We start from the raw sequence: 18,318 nt of genomic DNA on the forward strand, positions 1-18,318 counted from the left end.
ATTATATCTTGCACGTTGGTCTCTGATGTTCTGTCTCTAGATTGTTTCATGAACTGTTCATTTAGTCAGATCAGTCAATCAAAGCTCTTCCATTAATGCATTGCCATAATAACCCAGGTTCAAAGTGACCACACTGACATCTAGCGGCTGTTTCCCGTCACTGCGCCCCGTCCTCTTCCGGACTCCACCTCCCAGCAGCCACTGCGGTTTTCCCGTGATGCTCTCGGCCTCTCTTGTGTCGGTGCAGCAGCGTTTCATTCAGGATCAACATGGCGTCCGACGGTCCACCGGGCACCGAGTCCCTCCAGGCCGACCTAGGCAGCGCTATCGCGGGCCTGAACTCATGGAGCCACCCGGAGCTCCAGGCCAAGCTGGCGGAGCTGGGAGCCCCGGTGATGGGTGAGAGGAAGACCCGGGGAAGGGAGGCGTGGAGCCGGGGAGGAGGAGAGCTAACCGCAGCTAGCCACTTGCTAATGCTAGCGGCTAACAGCGAGCTAACGCTGCGCCTGTGTACACTGATGCTAACACACACACGCGTTTGTTATGATCACAACTTCCTGCTTCAGTTAGTTACACGTCTTACACACACGTGTTCTCTGTTTGGAGCCTCAGGTTAAACGTGTAGAGAACTGAGAGAGTTTAGACCTGTTAGCTAACGGTGCTAACGCCTGCTCACAGGGAAGCTAACCCTAGCCCAGAGGGAAGCTAACCCTAACCCAGAGGGAAGCTAACCCTAACCCCTTTTCACATGGAAGCTAACTCTGTTCAGAGGGAAGCTAACTCTAACTCCAACCCCTAGTCCAGAGGGGAGCTAACTCTAACCCAGAGGGAAGCTAACTCTAACCCAGAGGAAGCTAACCCTATCTAACCCAGAAGGACACTAACCCTAGCTCTAACCCTTACCCTGTTCCCATGGAAGCTAACCCTAGCTCTAACCCTGGTGTCTTCTGTGCTGTCCCCAGGTCCCCGGGAGGAGCTGATGGACAGACTGAAGGGCTACATGTTGCAGGTGAGTCCTCTGGTCCAGCAGAGACATCCCATCATGGACTCCTGCTGTGAATGGGAACTGTGGTAGATGAAGGTTCACATGTAACTGCTGTGACGTGTAGATGTTAAACCAATAGATTCAGACTGGTGGAGTCAAGCTTATAGAATAAATACATGTTATTAGAGTTTAATAACTATTGTAAACCCCTATCGACGCCTCCTTGCTCGTGTGTGTCTCTGCAGACCAGGATCCTCCTCAGCAAACACGGGGAGGACAAACCAATGGGCCCCCAGGTAAAGGAACCCAGTGGAACCCAGTGTAACCCAGTGGACCCAGCTGCTGCTGCACTGGGATCCCAGTGTATCCCAGTAGAACCCAGTAGAACCCAGTGTATCCCAGTGGAACCCAGTATAACCCAGCGGAACCCAGTGTATCCCAGTGGAACCCAGTATATCCCAGTGGAACCCAGTGTATCCCAGTGGAACCCAGTGTATCCCAGTGGATCCCAGTGGAACCCAGTGTATCCAAGTGGAACCCAGTGTATCCCAGTGGAACCCAGTATATCCCAGCGGAACCCAGTATATCCCAGTGGAACCCAGTATATCCCAGTGGAACCCAGTGTATCCCAGTGGAACCCAGTATATCCCAGTGGAACCCAGTATATCCCAGTAGAACCCAGTGGAACCCAGTAGAACCCAGTATATCCCAGTGGAACCCAGTGTATCCTAGTGGAACCCAGTAGAACCCAGTGGAACCTAGTAGAACCCAGTGGAACCCAGTGGAACCCAGTATATCCCAGTGGAACCCAGTAGAACCCAGTATATCCCAGTGGAACCCAGTGTATCCTAGTGGAACCCAGTAGAACCCAGTAGAACCCAGTGGAACCCAGTAGAACCCAGTGTATCCCGGTGGAACCCAGTATATCCCAGTGGAACCCAGTGTATCCCGGTGGAACCCAGTGTATCCCAGTGGAACCCAGTGTATCCCGGTGGAACCCAATATATCCCAGTGGAACCCAGTGTATCCCGGTGGAACCCAGTGTATCCCAGTGGAACCCAGTGTATCCCGGTGGAACCCAGTATATCCCAGTGGAACCCAGTATATCCCGGTGGAACCCAGTATATCCCAGTATATCCCAGTGTATCCCAGTGGAACCAGTGTATCCCAGTGGAACCAGTGTATCCCAGTGGAACCAGTGGAACCCAGTAGAACCCAGTGGAACCCAGTATATCCCAGTGTATCCCAGTGGAACCAGTGTATCCCAGTGGAACCAGTGGAACCCAGTAGAACCCAGTGGAACCCAGTATATCCCAGTGTATCCCAGTTGAACCCACTATATCCCGGTGGAACCAGTGCAGCAGCAGCTGGTTCTACTGGTGGAACCATGCATTTCACCTGCAGTGGCTGAAACTCTTCACACTGATGATTTCATGACTGTAGAATATGATGATGTCATGAAAGTCAAACACATAAATATCAACCATATTTTATCTATTTATATTCTACATTAAAAAATATATTTTTGGTTCTATATGAATATTATACATGAGTAGCTAAACCTCACTAGTTTGTTTCCAAGTGTTCAAAGTGTTTTTCTGACGCCACTGATGAATTACTCTATAGAATAATAATTCTGAATGAATCAATGGATTTGTTGTGTAACCTCACGTCTTCCTCCACAGATGCAGGGTATCCCCCCCATGCCCCCGATGCCGATGCCCCCCATGCCCCCCGGAATGGGCATGCTCCAGGCCATGAGCATGATGCCCGGGCCCCCCCCCTCCGGCATGCACATGGGCATGGAGCCCCCCGGCCTGCCCCCCCCCGGCATGTCCCATGAAGACCAGCTGAAGATGGTCCAGCAGAGAGCAGCCATGGTGCTGCAGCAGGAGGAGAGGGCCAAGCAGCAGGTGAGGGGGGGGCGCACACACACAGGCAGACACACACACACACACACACACACTGAGGCACTAAGTGTGATGCAGTTTGTTTACTTATGAATGTTGTTGTGTGTCTCAGGGTGATCCCAGAGTGATGGATGAACACGATCTCCTGGAGCAGCAGAAAAGAGTGAGAAGAAGAAGAAGAGTCAACCTGTCATATTAAGTTATTATTTAATACTTCCCTCTCTTTTATTTTCTTCCATCTTAACTCCACGTCTCCTCCTCTGTGCTCCTCAGGCTGCGATGCTGCTGGAGCAGGAGCGTCAGCAGGAGATGTCCAAGATGGGTCCCAGGGCCATGCCGCTCATCAGTGCCATGAGAGGTGGGCTCACATTCATCATTCCTCCACAATATACTAATCACAATCGTCCTAATACAGTTTTTCAATCATTTAACATGTGGAGTCCCGTCCCGTGGAACTGGTTCAACCTTTGTTAGAAGAGAAGGAGCGTTACTGTTTCTCCACAGAAGCTTGACGCTGCCTCTTGTTCTGATCCTCAGGTTTGGATCCTCGTGGGCCGCTGCCTCCGGGGGTGAGCATGATGCCGACCCAGAAGCAGAGAGTTCCTCCTCCTCCAGGAGAAGACAACCGAGAGGTGAACACACCTTACTCCTTCTGTGTGTGTGTAGTGGAAGAGCATAAAGAACATGAAGCATCTAAATCATCTTAACATTAACACTCAGTGGAGATAGGATTGTGAGCTTCTAGATGAAGTCACCCTCTGACAACTCTTCTCCTTCCGTTCCAGCTGTGGCAGAATGAGGAGATCAGCATCAGTGGCCCCAAGATCCCTCAGGCCCTGGAGAAGATCCTCCAGCTGAAGGAGATCCGGCAGGAGCAGCTGACCGACCCCACAGGTCAGTGACGCCTGGCTCCGATCATCAGCTCCATCACTCTGGGTTCTGCTTCCAGGTCTGATTTGTCTCAACTCGTTTGCTTTTACCTTTCAAAGGGGAGGAGTTTGATGAAGGAGCAGAGATGGACCTGAACTCTTCGGCTCCCGTCTTGTCTGAGACAGAAGACGACGACCAGATGTCTAAGAAAGATGTAAGTCCTTATCTTAAAGTATCTGACAATGTAGAATAATCACTTTGGACCTGTGGCCTGAAGACATCAGAGAACTGTAGATACCTCAGATGTTTGATTCACAACATCACAGTCTCCTTGTGTTTAAATGTGCAAATCATCAGAGAAAAAAGACCTGATGATTGAGTTGTAATCCAGACATAAACATTCCTCAGAAAAACCGCAGGCGCAGGAACCGCAAGAAGAAGAGCAAGAAGAAGCGAGCTCTGGAGAAGAAGGAGCTGGTGGAGCAGGAGCAGCAGAAGGAAGGAGGTGACAAGGAGAAGGGTGACAAGGAGAAAGAGAAGGAGAAGGAGAAAGAGAAGGAGCCGGAGGTGGAGATCGAGTACATCACAGAGGAGCCAGAGATCTACGACCCAAACTACATCTTCTTCAAGAGGATCTTTGAGGCCTTCAAGGTTAGAACCATGTGACTGAGGAGGAACACGAAGCTAACGGAGCGTTCGTGAGTGTTTCAGTTATTTTGATGGCGTTGGTTTTGCTGTAATGCGACGGCTTCCTGCTTGTTCTCAGCTGACAGATGATGTGAAGAAGGAGAAGGAGAAGGAGCCGGAGAAGACGGACAAGCCGGAGGTTGTGCTGAGGAAGAAGGGATTTGAGGAGGAGAGGAGAGACAGTGACGACAGCGACGAGGTTGGAATCCTTCCGTCCGTCAGAAAGCAGAGCTCAAAGAAACTGTCTTCTTTACGTTAACGTTGTTTTAAATGTTTATTATTTACAGGAGTTAAGACCAGATGTTTCTAAACTGTCCAAGAAGAAGCTGCGGAGGATGAACAGACTGACTGTGGCTGAGCTCAAGCAGGTAAATCCAGATTCTCACTTCATCCTCCTCTTCTTCAGCCGGAGGAAGGAACGTGTTTCAGGATTGAATCATCTCTCCTCTCTCTCCAGCTGGTGGCTCGTCCAGATGTGGTGGAGATGCACGATGTGACCGCCCAGGAGCCCAAGCTGCTGGTCCACCTGAAGGCCACCAGGAACACGGTGCCGGTGCCACGCCACTGGTGCTTCAAGAGGAAGTACCTCCAGGGAAAGAGAGGAATCGAGAAGCCTCCGTTCGAGCTGCCGGAGTTCATCAAGAGGACGGGGATCCAGGAGATGAGGGAGGCTCTGCAGGAGAAGGTGGGTTCCTCACACGTCTCTGAAGCCCTGAGGCTCCTCTGTCTCTAAGAGGATCTGATACAACCAGGCTCTTTGTCTTCTGCTCACAGGAGGACGCCAAAACCATGAAGACCAAAATGAGAGAGAAGGTCCGGCCCAAGATGGGAAAGATCGACATCGACTACCAGAAGCTGCACGACGCCTTCTTCAAGTGGCAGATCAAACCCAAGCTCACCATCCACGGGGACCTGTACTATGAGGTAGGAGAGCCCAGAGACCCCCGGACCCCCCGAGGACCTTTGTGTAGCGTGACCCCGGCTGAGCAGTTGTGTGTTTGTGTGTCTCCAGGGGAAAGAGTTCGAGACTCGTCTGAAGGAGAAGAAACCAGGTGACCTGTCTGACGAGCTGCGGATCGCCCTGGGGATGCCCGTGGGACCGGTGAGTTCAACCAATCAGCTGCAAGCTCCTGGAGCTGGGGAGCAAGGTCCTCCTGAGCACCGGAGGAGACCACATGCTGTGTGACTCTGTTGTGTTGCTGTCTCTTGTTGTGTTGCTTTCTCTGTTTCCGCTGGTGAATGTGTTGTTGTGAAGATGAGTCACTTCCTGTCACATGAGCAGGAAGAAACCCGGACAGAGTTCACACTTGTTATAGGTTCAGTTACAGATGATCCAAATAGAAAATATTAGAAATGATGAAAGCATTAAACGGCGTTGTCTTCTCTTTCCCAGAATGCCCACAAGGTGCCCCCCCCCTGGCTGATTGCCATGCAGCGGTACGGCCCCCCTCCCTCCTACCCCAACCTCAAAATACCAGGACTGAACTCCCCCATCCCAGAGGTAAGAGTTTCTCCTGCACACATTGAAAAGTATTGACCCGATATCTAACCTAACTAAAATTTGTTTCTTGAACGTTTGCTCGTCTTCCTCCTCCTCTTCCTCTCAGAACTGCACGTTTGGTTACCACGCTGGCGGCTGGGGGAAGCCCCCGGTGGACGAGATGGGGAAACCTCTGTACGGAGACGTGTTCGGGACCAACGCTGCAGACTTCCAGGTAACAGCCACAGCGTCAGGGGATTTAAAATATATATATCTGTGTAGTGGTGGGGGAAAACATCGATTCTGTTCAGTATCGCTATATTTTTTTAAATATTTATTTACAATAATATATGTAACAGCCCCCGGCTGGCAAAGCATGACGAGGAGAGTTTCAGAGTTTAACAGATACCTAGTGTGTCTGCTGAAAGGATGTTCTCCACTGCAGGAGATATAGTAACGTTCCAGAGGAACTTTAACATCTGAGCAGGTTGACCAACTCCTTTTTCTGAACAAAAATGCCAATATTCCCAAATGAATTTAACATTTTGGGTCATGACCTTGCAGGTCTCAATTTGATTGAAGCTCTAGGTTCCTCTTATTGAGATGATTGAGCTCAGTGTTCATGTGAGAGGTCTCCTATTCAGAAAATAATTACAAAGGTCCTGTGTCCTGAATGTTCAAGGACAAAGTTTTTGCACTTCAGTTAATGTGTAGAAGACAATGTTGTTCACAGAATTAAATGTGACATTTGAAGTGAGTTGAGCAGTCTTATTCTCCTCATTTTTTGTAATGCCTTTGAATAATATGGGGGACATGAATCGCAATAAATCGCAGAATCGAATCACAATGCTATTGAACCGTCACATTTTTGCCGATTCTCACCCCTATCTATGTGCCAATTATTCCTAAGATGTCATCATAGGAGCATCATATTATACAGTTTAACAGTAAACTTTGATTACCGGTTAGGTTCAGAAATGTGTGTTAAACTGTTGTGTGTCTGTGTGTGTGTGTGTGTGTGTGTGTGTGTGTGTGTGTGTGTGTGTGTGTGTGTGTGTGTGTGTGTGTGTGTGTGTGTGTGTGTGTGTGTGTGTGTGTGTGTGTGTGTGTGTGTGTGTGTGTGTGTGTGTGTGTTCAGGCCAAAGCGGACGAGGAGGAGCTGGACCACACGCCCTGGGGGGAGCTGGAGCCTTCGGACGAGGAGTCGTCAGAGGAGGAGGAGGAGGAGGAGAGCGATGAGGAGAAGCCGGATGAGACCGGGTTCTTTACTCCAGCTGACAGGTGCTTCACTCGTTTCAATCAGGAGGAAAAAATCATCAGCAGAGAAAACAAAACCAGAATAGAAACGTTTTTATTTTTAGACGCGTGTTATTCTCCATCAGATGAAAAGCTCAGTCTGTCCAGCTCAGTTCAGCTGGAAGGTTCCAGGTTCTGAGTTCTGTTCTCATCAGATTTACACGAGTCACCAGTTCCTCCACTGGTCTGTGAGCTCTGTGGGTTGAAGCTCACACTGGGATTATTATGTAAACTGGTTCAGTTTGAATTGAAATGATCTCTCTGGTTGCTCTCCTGTGCATGAATGAACTTCTTGCTTTTATCTCTGTGTTCCAGTGGACTGATCACACCCGGAGGCTTCTCCTCGGTCCCGGCCGGCATGGAGACCCCCGAGCTGATCGAGCTGAGGAAGAAGAAGATCGAGGAGGCCATGGACGGGTGAGTGTCACTGTCAATCCCCCCCCACGAGTTCATCTGAAGATATAATATAAAACAATTCTTCATTCAAATGTCTAAAAACAACTGTTCTATGTTTCATTGTCGTTTGCTGCGTAACGTGAGTCAGGTTTTAGTTTTGCTTCAATGGATCTTTGTGTTTTCACAGGAACGAGACGCCGCAGCTCTTCACCGTTCTTCCTGAGAGACGGACTGGACCCGTGGGAGCCGCCATGATGGCGTCCACGCACATCTACGACGTGTCGGGGGTAAGACGCCACTTCACCAGACGTTTGTGTGAACAGATCATCATCTCCTCCTCCTCCTCACTGTTCTCTTTCCTCTCTGCTCTCCTCAGGCCATGGCAGGTCGTAAGGCCGGCGCCGGGCAGGAGTCTCAGGGCGTGGAGGTGGCCCTGGCGCCCGAGGAGCTGGAGCTGGACCCGATGGCCATGACCCAGAAGTACGAGGAGCACGTGCGGGAGCAGCAGGCCCAGGTGGAGAAGGAGGACTTCAGCGACATGGTGGCGGAGCACGCAGCCAAACAGAAGGTACCGACTCGCTCAGGCTTTAGAGACAGAACCCAAGTTTTCCTCTTGAGTGACATTTGAATATTAATATCTGCTTCTCTCTCCTTGTCACCGTGCAGCAGAAGAAGCGGAAGGCCCAGCCGCAGGACACACGAGGCGGCGCCAAGAAATACAAAGAGTTCAAGTTCTAGAGCCGAAGCACCAGGGGGCAGCGCAGAGGGAGGATGAAGCCTGCAGTCACCTGGCGGTCTCTCTTTTTTAAACACACGTGATGCTTCTCATGTTCTTTGTGTCACGTGACAAACACGACATGTCTTTTCTCTGTTGTGGTTATTTTTTTAGTGTAACCATGTTTTTTTTCTGTTTTTTGTAAATAAAGTGATGACAAGAGTTTGCTACTGTTCTGGTCTCAAGAGTTTTCAATTCACTGAACATCTGTTTATAATGTCTTTGAAGATTTATCTCAGAAGAAGCTGCTAATTTGAGAAAAGCTGGAATTCACTTTCTGTTTTTAAACCATAAGAGGTTCACGTGCTGGACTCTCAGCTGATGAGGAGTAACTTCCTGTAATATCCACTGGTTGTAGTAGATAGATAGATAGATAGATAGATAGACAGATAGATAGATAGATAGATAGATAGACAGATAGATAGATAGATAGATAGACAGATAGATAGATAGATAGATGGATAGATAGATGGATAGATGGATTGATGGATTGATAGATAGATAGATAGATAGACAGATAGATAGACAGATAGATAGATAGATAGATAGATAGATAGATAGATAGATGGATGGATGGATAGATAGATGGATGGATAGATGGATAGATGGATTGATAGATAGATAGAGAGATAGATAGATTACTTTATTCATCCCCGAAGGGAAATTAAGCTGTCATAGCAGCCGGTATATTTGAATACAATAAAATACAATACAATAGAATAAAATAAAAAATATTGAGGTAGAAAGAATAAAAATAGAAACACAAGATAAACATGTAGATAAGGTGCAGTGGCAAGATGATGGTAATAGTACTGATGATATGATGATAATGTTATTGTTAGTATATAAAAATAGTACAGTATATATAGTATATAATATAACATAATATATATTTATATATATGATAGTAATTATACCAATATAAAAGCAGTATATTGTAATAATGGCAGCAACAGAATATATAATATAATAATAATTATAACATGTACACATGTATAAATATGTGTACATAGACTTATATACAAAGAATATACAGAGAGTATGATATAATATATGATATATAGTAGAGGTATGAATATAAGTATTTGACTATACAATAGATAATATACTATGAGTGTAAGAATATGTAGACCGAGTGTGCAAAAGACAATATTATTGTATAAAACGATATATATACAATAATATATTGTAAAATTCTGCGTCATGTTCTGTGGAACAAGTGACCTGTTAATTATATCACATTTAAAACCAAGGATTTAATCAGGCTGTTGCCGTGGCGACGCTGATGTCATCAGAGCACTTGACGTGAGAGTGAATCCATCAGACTTTGAAGTCATCACATTCATTTTCAGAACTTTGCTGTTACCGATGTTCTCCTGATACAGGGTGTAGTGCATGTTTCCACAGCTAGGGGGCGGTAGAGGACTGGAGAGTCACCTGACCACGTGGGAGGCACCGTGACCTAAATAGCTGCAGCAGATAAACACTGAGTACACACACACACACACACACACACACACACACACTCAGCTTATACACACATTGATACTGCATCTTATTGATATATCATCAGCGCTGTGAGGAGACAGCTGAGTGACACCTGGTCATGTGACCCGAACCCTGGGGGGGGGGTTTAGGCTTGTGGAGGTGGTGGGAACGGCCCAGCTGGTCAGTGGTCGACCCGTTGTGCCCCCTGAGCGGCTCCACCACACTCCTCAGAGCTGGAGCTTCTCCTGCAAACAGAGAAACGTGGAAATCAAAGAATCTCAAAGTGTTTCAGAGCAGAACCCCCCCCCCCCCCTCAGTGTCGCACACGTGTGTGACACATGCTGCACGCACAGTTGTGTTGCAACAGGTGTAAGCCGAAGTGACTCTGGATCTGAGGCCCGTCCAGTGACACTTGATGACCAGGCAGAATCTGGCCTCTGTGTAGGAAGTGACCCGGGTTAATGACCCGGGTTAATGACCCGGGTTAGTGACCCGGGTTAATCCCTGAGCGTGTTTTAAATCTGCTTGATTGTAATCTGGTGATCAGCTGGTGAGAAGAGACGAGCTCGTTAAAAAGAGCAGCTCGTTAGAATCCCTGATGATCCAGAACAGAGTCATCACAGGGAGAGGAGCTGAGGACCTGGACCCGCTTAGAACCAGCTCCGAGCCACTGGCTGCACCACAGGGCTCACCAGCACCACAGGGCCCAGCTGCACCACAGGGCACACCAGCACCACAGGGCTCAGCAGCACCACAGGGCCCACCAGCACCACAGGGCTCACCAGCACCACAGGGCCCACCAGCACCACAGAGCTCACCAGCACCACAGGGCCCGGCTGCATCACAGGGCCCGGCTGCACCACAGGGCTCACCAGCATCACAGAGCTCACCAGCACCACAGGGCCCGGCTGCATCACAGGGCTCGGCTGCACCACAGGGCCCAGCTGCACCACAGGGCACACCAGCACCACAGGGCTCAGCAGCACCACAGGGCCCACCAGCACCACAGGGCTCACCAGCACCACAGGGCCCACCAGCACCACAGAGCTCACCAGCACCACAGGGCCCGGCTGCACCACAGGGCTCAGCTGCGTCACCTGAGGCTGCAGACACACACAACCTGTTTCACACTCACTGCACCAGGAGGTCAGGAGGTCAAGAGAGCAACAACACAATGCAACACAAGTTGTGTCTCCAGGAGGTCTGAGGGGGAAGCAGTGAGATCCATCCCATAATGAGCACGGACCTGATGCTGTGTGTGATAACCACACAATGTAGAACCTGCAGCTCTGGGACAGGTTGTGTTGAAGTTGTGGTCTGATGAGTTGGTATGTGTGTTGCATTATGGGTAAACAGACCACACCTTGGAGGAGATTGTACAAAACAACCACAACACACCTGGTTGTGGTGACAGAAGAAAACACAACGTTGTGTGTGTGTAACTTCAGTTATGTTGATGTTTATTTCTGTGTCAAACGTCAACACAACACAACACAAAACCTGCATCTTCCAGGAACAGGTACACAACTCATGCATCATATTACACACAATTCATGCATCATATGACACACAAGTGTTTGTAAAGATTAAATACAAAGATATAAACTTCTTCATCTATAATAATGAAATGAAGTGATTTGAAAAAACTGTAATATGAGAGCAGCATGCCCCCCCCCTCTCTCTCTCTCTCCCCCCCTCTTTCCTCTCTCTCTTTTCTCTCTCTCTCTCTCTGAGGAGGCGTGGCTCTCAGCTCATTGTGTGTGTCAGAGACATTTCCGCTTCCTGCATCGACAGACTCACACTGCCCGACACACAACCACGCAGCTACACACACACACACAAACAGACACACACTCTCACGCACAGCGGCTCTCTGGGAGTCCAGGCGGGAGGACGGAGGGACGGACCCGGGGAATCAGCCTCGAACCCCCGCGACCACTGCGATGTTTCCCCGGGCGACGAGTAGCGACCTCCCGCAGTAGCACCGAGGCAGAGGAGGGAGGACCGGGACCGGGACCAGGACCGGGAGAACCAGGACCAGGACCAGGAGGACCAGGACCGGGAGAACCAGGAGAACCGGGACCAGGACCATGTCGGAGCGAGGCGGGCTCCCCCGGACCGGGAGCGTCCCCTCCCCGCACCTCCAGCCCTGCAAGCCGGTCAGCATCACGTCCTCCAGGCCGGTCCACATGAACCTGTACGCGACCTGGGAGGTGGACCGGTCCTCCCCCAGCTGCGTGCCCAGGTAGGACTCACACAGACACACACACAGGCAGACACACACACACACAGACACACACACACACACACACACACCCTGTCTCACCCTAACCACACCTTCACTGAACCCTCACCAGGATTCCTGATGTCTGCTGGTCCTGAAGCATCAGTTGTTGTTGAGGTGCACACACACACACACACACTCACACACACACACAGCCAGACACACACAGGCAGACACACACAGGCAGACACACACGTCCCTGGTGGTCTTAATACCAACAGTTTGTGTTGCCGCCCACCTGATCAGTGCAGGACACACACACACACTGATGCTGGGATGTTTGTCGCTTGTTGGTCTCTGACGCAGAAGAAGACTTGTTGTGTGTTTGTTGTTCGTGGGCGGAGCATCAAGGTCACATGACCGAGACACCTGGTCCTCAGCCGTGTCCCGGACAGACACACACAACAGGGAGGACGTGTGTCACGCTGTGTGATGTGTACATGCTCCGCCCCTTTGTGTTCATGATGCCTGTCATACTGGGGTCATCAGTCAGATTCAAGGTTAAAGGTCAACCGCTGTGACCCGCCCCTATGGTTCACACGCCCTGTGGGGGGGTGGAATCATCACTGCTTCAACGCATCCTGTACGTTACGTGATGTCATCAATAGAGGGCAGCACCGAGTCGAGAGGTGACGACAACAACAACAAATGGCGACTAGGTGGAGGAAATGAGAAGACTTGACGGAGGAAATGAGAAGACGTGCACGTGACGGAGGAAATGAGAAGACGTGCACGTGACGGAGGAAATGAGAAGACGTGCACGTGACGGAGGAAATTAGAAGACGTGTACGTGACCTAGGAAATGAGAAGACGTGCACGTGACGGAGGAAATGAGAAGACGTGCACGTGACGGAGGAAATGAGAAGACGTGCACGTGACGGAGGAAATGAGAAGACGTGCACGTGACGGAGGAAATTAGAAGACGTGTACGTGACCTAGGAAATGAGAAGACGTGCACGTGACGGAGGAAATGAGAAGACGTGCACGTGACGGAGGAAATGAGAAGACGTGCACGTGACGGAGGAAATGAGAAGACGTGCACGTGACTGAGGAAATTAGAAGACGTGCACGTGACGGAGGAAATGAGAAGACGTGCACGTGACGGAGGAAACGAGAAGACGTGAACGTGACGGAGGAAACGAGAAGACGGGCACGTGACGGAGGAAATGAGAAGACGTGACGGAGGAAATGAGAAGACGTGCACGTGACGGAGGAAATGAGAAGACGTGAACGTGACGGAGGAAACGAGAAGACGTGAACGTGACGGAGGAAACGAGAAGACGTGAACGTGACGGAGGAAATGAGAAGACGTGACGGAGGAAATGAGAAGACGTGACGGAGGAAACAAGAAGACGTGAACGTGACGGAGGAAACGAGAAGACGTGAACGTGACGGAGGAAATGAGAAGACGTGCACGTGACGGAGGAAATGAGAAGACGTGACGGAGGAAACAAGAAGACGTGAACGTGACGGAGGAAATGAGAAGACGTGAACGTGACGGAGGAAATGAGAAGACGTGAACGTGACGGAGGAAATGAGAAGACGTGAACGTGACGGAGGAAATGAGAAGACGTGACGGAGGAAACAAGAAGACGTGAACGTGACGGAGGAAACGAGAAGACGTGAACGTGACGGAGGAAATGAGAAGACGTGAACGTGACGGAGGAAATGAGAAGACGTGAACGTGACGGAGGAAACGAGAAGACGTGAACGTGACGGAGGAAACTAGAAGACGTGAACGTGACGGAGGAAACGAGAAGACGTGAACGTGACGGAGGAAACGAGAAGACGTGAACGTGACGGAGGAAATGAGAAGACGTGACGGAGGAAACAAGAAGACGTGAACGTGACGGAGGAAACGAGAAGACGTGAACGTGACGGAGGAAATGAGAAGACGTGCACGTGACGGAGGAAACGAGAAGACGTGCACGTGACGGAGGAAATGAGAAGACGTGAACGTGACGGAGGAAACGAGAAGACGTGAACGTGACGGAGGAAACGAGAAGACGTGAACGTGACGGAGGAAATGAGAAGACGTGACGGAGGAAACAAGAAGACGTGAACGTGACGGAGGAAACGAGAAGACGTGAACGTGACGGAGGAAACAAGAAGACGTGCACGTGACGGAGGAAATGAGAAGACGTGCACGTGACGGAGGAAATGAGAAGACGTGCACGTGACGGAGGAAACGAGAAGACGTGACGTGACGGAGGAAACGAGAAGACGTGCACGTGACGAAGGAAATGAGAAGACGTGCACGTGACGGAGGAAATGAGAAGACGTGCAGGTGACGGAGGAAATGAGAAGACGTGCACGTGACGGAGGAAATGAGAAGACGTGACGGAGGAAATGAGAAGACGTGCACGTGACGGAGGAAATGAGAAGACGTGCACGTGACGGAGGAAATGAGAAGACGTGACGGAGGAAATGAGAAGACGTGCACGTGACGGAGGAAATGAGAAGACGTGCAGGTGACGGAGGAAATGAGAAGACGTGCACGTGACGGAGGAAATGAGAAGACGTGACGGAGGAAATGAGAAGACGTGCACGTGACGGAGGAAATGAGAAGACGTGCACGTGACGGAGGAAATGAGAAGACGTGCACGTGACGGAGGAAATGAGAAGTCGTGCACGTGACGGAGGAAATGAGAAGACGTGACGGAGGAAATGAGAAGACGTGCACGTGACGGAGGAAATGAACGCAGACTAATGACTGAAGTCTCCGCCTCATTTCCACAGTTTTGTAATGAACCCGTAATCCCAACTCATATTTGGACTCCGCCCCCTAGTGGTCAACGCACAGGAAAGCATTTCTTTGCTACAGTGGCGTCCTCACTGATCTGTGATGGACTCGTTCAGTGAGACACGTCCTGTTGGACATGGGGACACAGCTCTGTGTCCGTCTCCGTGTCAAACGTTGACCATCGATGATTTAAACGTTTCTTCTGAACCGGAATTCTTCGTTAAATTGTTTGTTTTTCTCGTCGGCCGCTGAACTTCTTCCTCTCGATCCACGATGTGACTGAACTCCATCAGTGGAAACAAAGCGTCGCACAGATCACATGACGTCTTCCTGCGGCTCCGCCTCCAGAGGGGTTTAGCTTCTTGTTTTTTGAGCAGAGTGTGAGTTCTGTTGTTCATCTACATTCTGAATATCCTGACCTACTGATCTTCACTCTGAGATAAACGATTATTAATCTGTTTGTGTTCTAATAACCACAGATTCATTCATATGAGATGTGGAGGAATTGTGTGAAACATTGTGCGTTTGTTTGTGTGCAGGCGTCACGCTCCGTCAATTGTGTTTGATTTCACTGCAGCTGCAGCAGAGAGAGAGAAAGAGGAGAAGGGGAGAAGATGAGGAGTAGGGGAGAGAGGAGGAGGAGGAGAGAAGGAGGAGAAGACAGGGAGAGAAGGAGGAGGAGAGAATGAGGAGGAGAGAGGAGGAGGAGACAGGGAGAGAAGAGGAGTAAGGTAAAGAATGAGGAGGAGGAGAGAGAAGGAAGTAGACAGGGAGAGAAGGAGACAGGGAGAGAAGAGGAGGATGGGAGAGAATGAGGAAGAGGAGTAGGGGAGAGAAGGAGGAGAAGACAGGGAGAGAAGAGAAGGAGGAGAGAAGGAGGAGAAGACAGGGAGAGAAGAGGAGGAGGAGAGAAGGAGGAGAAGACCGGGAGAGAAGAGGAGGATGGGAGAGAATGAGGAAGAGGAGGAGGGGAGAAGAGGAGGACTATAGGACAGAAGAGGAGTAGAGAAGAAGGGGAGTAGACAGGGAGAGAAAGAGCAGGAGTAGGGTAGAGAATGAGGAGGAGGAGACAGGGAGAGAAGGAGTAGAAGGGGGAGAAGAGGAGGAAGAGGAGTAGGGGAGAGAATGAGAAAAAGGAGTAGGGGAGAGGAGGAGAAGGGAAGAGAAGGATGATAAGACAGGGAGAGAAGAGGAGGAGACAGATTTGCTTCTCACTTGTTTCCTTGCAGCGAGTGTCTGTCGCTGCACCAGGGGCGAGCGACCCCCCTCTCTCTCTCTCTCCCTCTCTAGCGGAGGTGTTGACACTCACCTCTTCCTGTCTACCCACAATGCCCCTTGGCATGTTGTTGACGCAGTGCTGCTGGTGGCGTGCTGCTGGCAGACACACACACACACACACACACACACACACACACACACACACACACACACACACACACACACACACACTCAGCTGACTCCTGATCTGCAGAGACTCAGGACAGATGCAGAACATCTCACCCACTGGTGTCCTCCTCGTCCTCGGGCAGATTCAGATTCGGACTGACAGGAAATAACTTTCTATTACGATGTACTATATAAACAGCAGAGAGGTCATGTGATCATTGGCTCCGCCCTTCCTCCCATCCATGGGCGGGGCGTGAGTTCCTTCTGGTTCCTGCCCTCCTGACCTTCTGCTCTGCTCAGGCTGGAGAGGACTCTGTGTGGATCTTCACCTCGTGCAGAGTGTGAAGATCATCAGAGCAGATGGAGACAGGTGGAAGGTCATCCGGCGTCGCTGGGATCCAAAGCGTTCGGGGGGGCAGAGGTGAATCAAGGCTCCTAGTGTCAGGTCCTCCGGGTCAGGTCCTCCAGGTCAGGTCCTCCAGGAACGGGCCGAGTTCCTCGTGCTGCATTATTAACGAACCAGCCGAGGAGGCGTGTCCTGTGACCTGGCTCCGTACAGGGAGGCGTGGTCTGTGCTGAGGCCCGGAGTGGGGGGGGGCGGCAGCTGATCCCACCTGCAGGACGTGGACCTCTGAGGGAGAGAGGGTTCTCTACCTCAGATGTTTAACACAGTTCCTCTCCTGAGCTCTTTGCATGTTCTTCAGAAGAGCATCATCTGAAACTTAGAGCCTCTGACCTCCAGCAGGAGAGGAACCTGAAGGTCACAGCATTAAGAATAGATGCTCGTCTCCTGGTAAACAATCCTGTGTCCTGAAGAGACTCGAGGCAGGAAGACAGGATCCTCTGAATTATACATTGTGCGTTTGTTGGACTGGGTTAGTGTTTGTGTTTGTGTAACTATACTTTACTATAATTACGCTGCAACACAATAGTGGGACGCACACGTTCCTCAAGTGTCAGCGCTGCTTCCTCCTCCTGCTGCTGAGCACACAGGAGTGGAAAGAGAAGCAGAGAGCGAGCACACACAGACACACACAGACACACACAGACACACACAGACACACACAGACACACTAAGGAGTGGGAGTGAGTTGTGTTCACATGCGTTGGCTTCAGCCTCTCGCTCTTCAGCAGCTGAGAGGTCTGAAGTTTCCTCTGCAGCTCGGCTCACCTGAAGGGAGTGTGAAGTACCTCCCTCCTCTTCCTCTTCCTCTTCCTCTTCCTCTTCCTCTTCCTCTTCCTCTTCCTCTTCCTCCTCCTCCTCTACCTCCTCCCAGGAATGTGTTTTTCCTCGTGTTATTCATAGAATTATTAATTGTTAAACGAGCTCACCAGTAAAGAACCGGTGATGGGAAGATGGTTCATGTTTTCCTCAGCAGCTTGAAGGACGACAGGCTGTAAGAACCTCCAACATCTCACTGAGCTTTTAAAAGATTCTCCTCCTCTCACCACATGTCACCATGATACCTTCAGAGCTGAGAAGCCCCAGAGGAGCAGGATGCTCTCACTCAGGAGGAAGCAGTGAACAGAAGCAGATTAATAACTGGGATGTAAAGATCTGTTCCTCTGGCTGCTGCAGAGCGGAGGTCCAGGTCTGTGAGAGCTGCTGGTGTCTGCTGCCAGGGACCCCCTGCTGTGAGATCATAGACTCCCATCTGGCAGCTAGTGCACACACACACACACACACACACACACACACAGACACACACACACACACACAGATCTAAGCAGGACTGATACCTGTTCACGGACAGAGTCACCAACACACGCTTCACGTTCCTCTCGTGTGTTTCACTGGGATCCAGTTACATAACAAGGCCAAGAAGCTGTGAACACACATCATGCTGACGGCAGACACACACTTACACACACTCACACACACTTACACACACTTGTGTTATGACAAAGCCTTTTCAGTGTAGTCACACTCCCAGCCTGTTGGTGAACGATGAGTTAGATGCTCAGATGTTTATGTTTTGTAGAAGTTGCCTCGAGTCGCACATCATGAAAATATGTAA

At 50.1% G+C, this 18,318-nt stretch overlaps 2 protein-coding genes across 2 annotated transcripts in view; both read left to right on the forward strand.

Moving 5' to 3' along the window:
* The first annotated feature begins 252 nt into the window (after positions 1-252).
* Positions 253-8,573, forward strand: sf3b2 (splicing factor 3b, subunit 2). Its single transcript, XM_061095912.1, has 22 exons — positions 253-399; positions 963-1,009; positions 1,231-1,281; positions 2,671-2,898; positions 3,008-3,058; positions 3,169-3,253; positions 3,433-3,527; positions 3,681-3,789; positions 3,885-3,979; positions 4,174-4,416; positions 4,532-4,651; positions 4,740-4,820; positions 4,910-5,137; positions 5,227-5,376; positions 5,465-5,554; positions 5,846-5,953; positions 6,060-6,167; positions 7,071-7,213; positions 7,544-7,645; positions 7,812-7,911; positions 8,001-8,192; positions 8,291-8,573. The coding sequence occupies exons 1-22, from the start codon at positions 270-272 to the stop codon at positions 8,360-8,362; spliced, it is 2,628 nt and encodes an 875-aa protein (XP_060951895.1). The 5' UTR covers positions 253-269; the 3' UTR covers positions 8,363-8,573.
* Positions 8,574-11,975: 3,402 nt separating this feature from the next.
* LOC132996230 (phosphofurin acidic cluster sorting protein 1-like) overlaps positions 11,976-18,318 on the forward strand; it is a 23,322-nt gene continuing 16,979 nt past the window's right edge. The window contains 1 exon segment of the mRNA XM_061066569.1: positions 11,976-12,132. Coding sequence (XP_060922552.1) covers positions 11,978-12,132 — 155 coding nt within the window. The 5' untranslated portion in view covers positions 11,976-11,977.

The sequence above is a fragment of the Limanda limanda genome, chromosome 22 (genome assembly GCF_963576545.1).
Source record: "Limanda limanda chromosome 22, fLimLim1.1, whole genome shotgun sequence".
Taxonomy (NCBI): domain Eukaryota; kingdom Metazoa; phylum Chordata; class Actinopteri; order Pleuronectiformes; family Pleuronectidae; genus Limanda; species Limanda limanda.